This window comes from Chenopodium quinoa, unplaced genomic scaffold (genome assembly GCF_001683475.1).
Source record: "Chenopodium quinoa cultivar QQ74 unplaced genomic scaffold, ASM168347v1, whole genome shotgun sequence".
Lineage (NCBI taxonomy): Eukaryota > Viridiplantae > Streptophyta > Magnoliopsida > Caryophyllales > Amaranthaceae > Chenopodium > Chenopodium quinoa.
Window position 1 is genome coordinate 588390 of NW_018745080.1, and position 8295 is coordinate 596684.

The following is an 8295-nucleotide window of genomic DNA, read 5'->3' on the forward strand; positions in this document are numbered from 1 at the left end:
ACTAAAAAATAAAAAAATAAAAAACAAAAATAAAAGGCTAAACCAATCAGAAGGAAACACATTTGATGTTCACTTGTTACACAGGTTACCAATAATTTAAAGACCATAATAAGATCTCATAAAAGTTAGGATTATTTTCAGAATTTTTAAAGTTGGAACCATTTTGAGAAGATAACATAAAGATGGGATTATTATTGTAAATTTTTCCTATATTTAATCAAATTTTATTTACACAATGACTAATTGGATAATAATTATAATAAACAAAATAGCCATTGATTTCACCTGAATTGTATAAGAGTAGTTATTAGAAAAAGTGGACCCAAAATTTATGTGTACTTATTCATCCTTTTGTCAAATAACAATGAACAAATGTCAATAAACTAATTTCAACCTAATAATTGTCAATTTGCCATGTATACTCATCTCACATCTGTTCTTCCTTCAACACATTTTTTTCACAAAAAATAATATCCCTTGAATAATTATATATTTATTTTAGAATAAATATTCGTTGAATATTTAATATCAATTATGTATAAAATTATAAGATAGGCAATACTCGTAAGAGTGAGTAATAATAGACCACACTACACGAATCATGGGCCATGGCATAGCATAAAAATATTAAAATAAAATAAATGGAGCGCGTAAGAGTCGTGTTTTACTTACATTCTCTAATAATTTCTAGAACTTCTACACAACACAACCAACATCTTTCCAGCCCGACCAGGCCCAAAATACCCACCTTCTGGGGCCCACTTTCTCTCTCCTACTATATTTACACTTGGACGTTCCGTAGTACTATTACTACTACTATACCTTCCTGAGTCATAACGAAAATCTTCTCTCTTTTTCAGTTTTTCTCTCCTCTCTTTCATCGCCGCTCTTTCTTCGAGTTCTTCACTTTCACAGGTATCATAAAAATATAAATAAATTAAAACCCAGTTCACCTTTAATATATATGTTTCAATTTAATTATAAACACTTTTTAAAAACTTTGTTTAGTGATTTATTTGGTTGATGTCTTTTTCTCCGACAATTAAGCTATCTTGATGGAAAACTGTATTCATGGTGGATTGGTGGGAGATATGAACTGTGTAGTGTTATGTTTATTTGTCAAAAAAGTGGATAATTTTGTATCCCTTCTTTATTTTCTTGTCGGGTGCTTTTTAAAGTGCTTTTCACATTCATATATTGTTGTTCTAGCAAGTCTTCTTTATCCGAAATACTTGTATAATCTATGTTACTCGGACTTGGCTAGAAGTGAAGAATACCGAACACGGGTACGTTAAGTACGAGTGTTTGAGTATCCGACACGGGAATTTGGTAGAGTAACATATGTTGAATTTATATTGATAATGATATCTAAATTGTGTTATTTGATTTGTTTATTGAAACAGTGAGGAACTTAAAGAAGATAGACTGGTGCGCATAAAAACACTCTGGCCAAGATATTAGTGATCTCTCCTCAGTGGAGGGTGTGCTGCGCGCAAATCTTTGATGAAATTTGCTTTTCATTTGTTTGCAAATCATTGGTTTGGCGCTTACCCATTGATTATGGCTAATATCCAACCTAACTAATCTTTTTTGTTCTTTAATTTTTAAAGCGGTTGAGATGTAAATCTTTAATTTTTGGTTAACTGATTGAGGTACAACAAAGTCAAATTCTCCGTACAATCCAACAAACTTTTTTTTTTGGAAGTTCTATCCCAATTTTTTTTTTTTTTTTGGAAATCTTTTTCTGAATTTAGATACCCAAAAAGAATGGCATTATTCAATTGTTTTTCCAAGTTGGTTGGAAGAAAGAAGAAGGTGAAGGTAATTGAAATTGTTCTAATTTTGATTTTGCAATTGAAATGGTTTTTTTTTTTTTTTTTTTTTGGGTTTGTGAATTTGAATGTTGATGATGAAATGATATATTTTGTGTAGGATGCAATTGTTTCTTCATCAGAATTTAAGAAAGATAATGAGAACAGAACCTTACAAGTGAAGGTGGAGCACCCAGTGAAACCTTCTGAGCATGAGGATGAGCTGAAATCGACTTCGTTTAGTGTTCCGGTGCCATTCGATGTCACTGAGATTTCGAGATGTGAGGTGAAGGTGATGAACCCTGAGAGTCCTGTTGAGAAGGATCAGGAGGAGGAGGCTGTAGAGGTGGCATATGAAGGTGAAGATGAGCATGAACATGATGATAAGTCACCAATGAGTAGGGAGAACTCTGATTCAAACCTTCAAGGCCGCGACATTGATTCTTGTAACCCGAGTTTTCAGATTGGAAGTCCTTGTGCTGAGCAGGGTACTAATGATGAGGAGATTGAGATAGGCCAAGGTGGGCATGCCAGTGATCCTGGGATGGCAAGGGAAGAGCGGTGGGTTTCACCGAAGCTTACACGTTCTTGCTCGAACCTTGACTCGAGGGAAGTGCTCAAGAGGATAGCTGATCAATTGCCACCCTCCAAAACACAGTCATTTGAGCAGTTACAGGAACTTGCAAATAGAGTAAGGGGCGATCTTTTGATGAGATCTCCTTGCAGCCAGTCATCAGCAGTTACTCACCGCAGTGCTGATAAGGTGATGCTGAAGAAGCACTCTTCGAGCCAGATCCTTCCTTCAAGGAGCAAGAGAATGTGGTGGAAGCTCTTCCTTTGGAGCCACAGGAATTTGCAGAAACCAGCAATTGCTTCTAAAACAAGAATGTCGTCCCTTCTTGCTACTGTCAATCAACAAGGTGGATACTCATCAGACACACTCGAATCATATCGAGCAAAGCAGCTCTGCAAGGTGGAATCGGCAGGCTCATTTTCTGAATTATGCAGTTACAAGAGTAGCCACGAAGAAGAAAATGGATTGAAGGGTGGATTTTCAGGGCTATGGCCTCAGAATCAGTGGATTGCTTTCTCAGGGGAGTCATCATCTTCGTTGAAGAGGGTAGATGACTGGGTGAAAGACCTAGAGTTTCAGCCAACAACCCCGGTCATTGACGAAGAAAATGGTGATGAGCAAATTGTCTTCCCATCTTCTCCTAAGGCCGATGAGTCAATGGCAAAATATCCAACTCATTCCTCCCGACATACCAAAATCAACTTATCAGAGGAACTCCAGCATGCCAACAGTGTAATTCAGTCTCTGAATTCTTCTTCAACTGTGGCTCATGTATCAGGGATGGGGTTGAAAGTTATCCCCGTCATATCACACTTCTCAAGTCTTCGTTCAATCAATCTATCGAACAACTCAATTGGTATGAACTTGAATCAAAATCTTGTTTGAGATAAGAAGCATTTTTTATTTTCTGCAGTATAATTCAGGCATAAATGATAAAAACGCCCTGAGCCTCTGACAACATTTCTTTTTTCATTATTCCGGTTTATCTTGCAGCTCAAATTACTCAAGGATCACTTCCAAAGGGCCTTCATGTCCTCGATTTATCCAGGAACAGGATCACTACCATTGAAGGACTAAGAGAGTTAACTCGACTGAGGGTACTCGATCTGAGTTACAATAGGATCTCTCGTATTGGTCATGGTAATATTGATCTTTTGCTTCAAATTTTGGATTGGTAATTACCTGCACATAATTTGAAAAGTATATTCACATTCTTTATTATATTAACCCAGGACTCTCAAGTTGCATATTGCTCAAGGAATTGTATTTAGCAGGCAATAAAATCAGTGAAGTCGAGGGGCTGCACAGGCTATTGAAGCTTACAGTTCTGGACCTTAGCTTCAATAAAATAACCACAACCAAGGCTCTAGGACAGCTTGTTGCCAACTACAATTCTTTAGTGGCACTCAGTATTTTGGGGAACCCGATTCACAGCAACCTAAGCAGTGACCAGCTTAGGAGAGCTGTTTGCGGACTTCTCCCTAAGCTGGCATACCTAAACAAGCAACCCATTAATCCACAGAAGGCTCGAGAGGTATCAATGGATATTATTACCAAATCTTCATCTCGAAACAATGGTTGGAATGCTCGCAGGAAGTCCGTGAAAAAGAGTAGTCAGAGTGGATTAATGTCATCTAGCACTGGCAAAAGCAGTACGAGTGTTGGGCAGAGAAGCAGGAACAAGTCGAAAAGGCAAGCGAACCAGCTGTCGAGGTTGAAGACGAGGACTGTAATCAGTTAATTGAAGATGATCTTACGGACCAATCTCAATGCGTCATTGCAACTCTTCAGCAAGGAAGCAGGCAATAAAATGTATATACTTGAGTTCAAGTATATTCCTTGTTGGTTTTGTATCATTGTTTGTCTTCATTTCTTCAGAATAAATTAATAATAGATCCTGTCATTTTTCTGGATGACTGCACTGTATAACAAGTCTAATGGAGTGGGAGATGTTTCAATCTACGAAAACCTCATTGCATGGAAAACTATTTAACCGCTGACTTATTTAATTGGCAGCATGTAAAGCAAGCTTCTATGTGAAATATGAAAACCTGCACATAATAATTTATCGGGGCAGCTAGTCATGATGATGAACAACCACAACCAAATATTTTGTTAAAGACTTTGTGCCTAAGCCTAACCATTTTCTTCAATGGCACCATGGGGCGGCTAGTCATGATGACGAGCCAATCACAACTAAATATTTTGTTAAGGACTTTGTGCCTAAGCCTAATCATGTTCTACAATGGCACCATGGCGCAGCTAGTCATGATGATGAGGTAACCACAACCAAATATTTTGTGAGAGACTTCGAACCTAAGATAAACCATGTTCTTCAATGGCACCATGGGGCGGTTAACCTTATCAAGGATGTTTGGCCAACAATCAAATCAATTGTGACAGGGTTCGAATTCAACTAGCCAAACCAGCATCTGGTGTGGCTGATGACTGATAACAAACTTTTCCTGCCCTTTAAAAAAAGATCAAGGACAAACGCAGAAATAATGTGGTGGAATGAACACATTCAAATTGTTTAAAGGCACAAATAACTACTCATTACATCTTATGCACAAGACCAAAGGATATCCCGAATGCCCGTGCCACCTTAGCAACTCTAGCTAATTTGTAACTTCCAACAGCTCTCCTTAATGGTAAGCCAAAAAGTTTAACTGTATTGGTCCTGCATCACTCAACTTATCAACCAGTGTTTTATGGGCGACAGGGTCCTAGAGCCTAAGCAGAAAGCACATGGGTTAAGCACCTAATTTAAGTAAGGCCAATTCTTAAAAATCAAATATATAGTTCATAAAACGAGGTTGTAGACTTGCACGCAGTATGATTCTGGTGAACTTACGCCTTAGTGCGACTCATCAAAAATGCATTGCCAGGCATTTCTAATTTCTGCACCTTGAGCTTCATAAAGGATTTGTGGAACACATCTTAGGCTTCAAGTACAAGCTGCTTTACTCAGTGAGTCACTTCGAAAAGTGATATGACTAGCACACGGCAGCTCAAATTTCTGCCCAACAATAGTCACACATGATAATCTCCTGTCCTATAGGAAGGTCAAGGACTCTGAGAGATCCATTAAAAGTTCCCCTGCATAGATTAAGATGACTAACACAGATTACTCATCAAAAGCCAGACAAATTTCCATCAAACATTTGCTAGAAAAACAACCATGTTTTTGACATCAAAAAAGGGCCAACCAATAAAAATGTCATAACTTCCATAAAAGTATCAAACTAGACCATTGTGCATTCGTGTTTCCTTGCAAGGAGTAAAGCTTCTTACAGTATAATTGAACTACGAAAACAAATTTTTACAGTAGCCTTTAATTCCTCAAGATATGAGCACTAATTTCTTCCAATATTTGAAGAGCTCATCTATGAGGATTGAGTTTGAAACAATATAGAGATACCAACACTCAGACTAACCTCATCAAATCTATTTTTATGTTAGAAAACTACAGGCCAAAGATCATTTGTTTGTAACTAAATTTTCATCAGACCTTTCTAAGACAGTAGTAATGACTAATGAAGCATACAAATGCATGACACAAGGATATTGACAACCAGAATCATATAAAAGCATCAAATTACCCCATCTTTCTTGCTTGATCAAGCTTGTTTTCGTCACCATCATTCACTGATACTGTCGCAATCAAGCTTGTTTTTGTCACCATCATTCACTGATACTGTCGCGACACAATTCATCAGGATGCTGCATTTGAGCAAACCTATATAACCTCTCATTAAAAACAACCTGAGGATCTTTCTGAATCAAATTCCCATTCTCATCATACCCATCCTTCAAGAAAATAACCCAATTCATCTCAGTACCAGCTAAATAAAACGTCCTAGGCTGCTTCTTAAGCATCTGATAAGTATGCTTAGTAAGACTAAACTCCTCCTTAAACTCAACTATATGATGAATAGAAGCCTTCTTCTCCAATGTCAAGCTCAAAAACTCATGAATAACCCCAACCCTATACTTCTCAGCCTCCAAACTCGAAAGCTCGTGCTTCCACCCATCAGAATACGGTGAAACCAAAGGCAACGTATTCAACAAATTCAACCTCCTCACATCATCATCCTCCAAATCCAATTCCTTCCCATGTTTCACAGGAAACTTAAATGCCTTCTTCACCTTCTCTTCGTCAATCATAAACTCCCTCTCTAACGCGCTCACAGCCAATGCCGGATCCCACCTCACTAACTCGAGCATTCTACTCCCATCATCCCCAATTACGACACGAAAATCATCGGAAAATTTCAAAACCCAATCCCTAAAATCCTCAGGAACACCAAATATCAACCTACAATGATAAATCTTACTTAACGCCATTTTCTTATCTTTCGACATCATTAGAATCTTCTTAACAACTTTTACCCTCTCTAATTCCATACTCTCCATAATCTTAACCTCCTCCTGCAGTAAATTCTCCATAAACTCAGTAAAACCTAACCACATTTTATTATTTTCATGACGGTAAATTTCGAAAATAAGTGGGTGATTAGCGACGAACTTGTTAACCTTTCTTCCCCGGGGAAAACCCAGTTCCCGGTAAAGTTTTCCGGCGTCATCTAATTGGAGAATATGCTCGGGTTGTTTCGCGAGAAATTGCTTCGATCGGGTGAGAAATCGGAAGAAATTATCGCGATTGACGAGATTTTCGAAGTGGGTGATTAAGGAAGAAGGGTGTTGAACAAGGGTATTTCTCGGACTGGGTTTTTGGCGTTTTTTCTTGAATTTTTTTGGGGTTTTAGTGATTAAAAAGGAGGTAGAAAATAGGGAGGTTTGGAGGAGAGAGAAAATAGGGGTTTTGGAGAGAGAGTAGGGTTTAAGAGAGTGTTTGGTTATGGTGGTGAAGAGGTAGTGTAAAGCCATTGATGGGGTTTTGGAGAAGATGATTCAGGAAATCTGGGGTTTAAGAAAGGAAGTAGAAAGAAGAAAGAGGAGCGAGAAAAATTGGAAAAAAAAAAAAAAAAAAAAGTAAAAGAAAAAAAGAATTCCGACCTGCCGGAATCGAACCAGCGACCTAAAGATTATCTGCAACTACTACAGTCTTCCGCTCTGCCAACTGAGCTAAGGTCGGATGTCGATTATAAGTTAACTGAAAATCAATATCACTTAGTTTAAGTGTTACGCATAATTTTTTTTATTCCTTTATTTTTTTAAAGATTAAAATGGACATTCACCTTTTAAACAAAACTATTTTTTCACCCCCTTAACATTGCATATTGTGTAAAAAAAAAAATTGCATGTTACAACGCTTACATAATGATGTATTAATTATTTTTTAGTTGTGACTTACTTACTCACTCGTTTATTATCTACGAATTTTATGAAGTAGAATTGTCAAATTAAGCACAAATTCTCAACCTTCTCATTCAACGTTGTAAAATAATTATACAAAGTATAGACAAATTTTTATGAAAGGCGAATTTACATAAACTTACTGTGTGGCATACGTCTTTGGAAAGACTTTATTTCCCAATTTTAATCTCACACGTGCCAATCCTTGAATTTTTTTATTTATTTTTTTTGTCTCCTCCTTACTACCTCTTTCTACCTTTCTCTTTCTGGATCATTCTTCAGTTTCTCTCTCCTCTTCAAGCTTTTTTCTCCAAGTTCTCTCTCCTTCATCTCTCTTTTTCTTTCAATTTTACAGGTTAATTCATGCCAATATTTTTTTCCATTTCTTTGATTGTTGTTTGATTTTTCTTTGTTATGATACGATTCATCAACATGCAGCTCAGGAATTAAGCCTTAACACCAATCCAACCTACTGAAGAGATGAGGATTGGAATCAATCACTCCAGTGATTATCCGAAATGGAAAGGAAATCACAAGGAAATGACTAATTCTAGAATATGTTAATCAGAGAATACAGCAAGAGAAATAGAG

General features: G+C 37.2%; 2 protein-coding genes and 1 non-coding gene across 5 annotated transcripts; 1 reads left to right on the top strand and 2 right to left on the bottom strand.

Moving 5' to 3' along the window:
* The first annotated feature begins 693 nt into the window (after window positions 1-693).
* On the top strand, window positions 694-4307 carry LOC110709646. Of its 2 annotated transcripts, none has more exons than XM_021887854.1 (5): window positions 694-915; window positions 1404-1821; window positions 1933-3241; window positions 3379-3525; window positions 3618-4307. In XM_021887854.1, the coding sequence occupies exons 2-5, from the start codon at window positions 1768-1770 to the stop codon at window positions 4124-4126; spliced, it is 2019 nt and encodes a 672-aa protein (XP_021743546.1). In that variant the 5' UTR covers window positions 694-915; window positions 1404-1767; the 3' UTR covers window positions 4127-4307. The 2 variants fall into 2 exon arrangements, with proteins under 2 accessions (XP_021743546.1, XP_021743547.1); XM_021887855.1 differs by lacking the exon at window positions 694-915 and adding an exon at window positions 955-1286.
* A 154-nt stretch (window positions 4308-4461) lies between these two features.
* Window positions 4462-7621, bottom strand: LOC110709647. Of its 2 annotated transcripts, XR_002508998.1 has the most exons (2): window positions 5988-7621; window positions 4462-5484 (listed from the first exon to the last, which is right to left on the bottom strand). XR_002508998.1 is itself a non-coding variant. In XM_021887856.1 (1 exon), exon 1 carries the CDS (start codon window positions 7273-7275, stop codon window positions 6070-6072), a length of 1206 nt encoding a protein of 401 aa, XP_021743548.1. In that variant the 5' UTR covers window positions 7276-7621; the 3' UTR covers window positions 5597-6069. The 2 variants fall into 2 exon arrangements, 1 of the variants encoding a protein (XP_021743548.1); XM_021887856.1 differs by lacking the exon at window positions 4462-5484 and having other exon boundaries at window positions 5597-7621.
* On the bottom strand, window positions 7399-7483 carry TRNAY-GUA. Its single transcript is given in 2 exon segments — window positions 7399-7434; window positions 7447-7483. It is a non-coding gene; the product is annotated as a tRNA-Tyr (tRNA).
* Window positions 7622-8295: the final 674 nt, after the last annotated feature.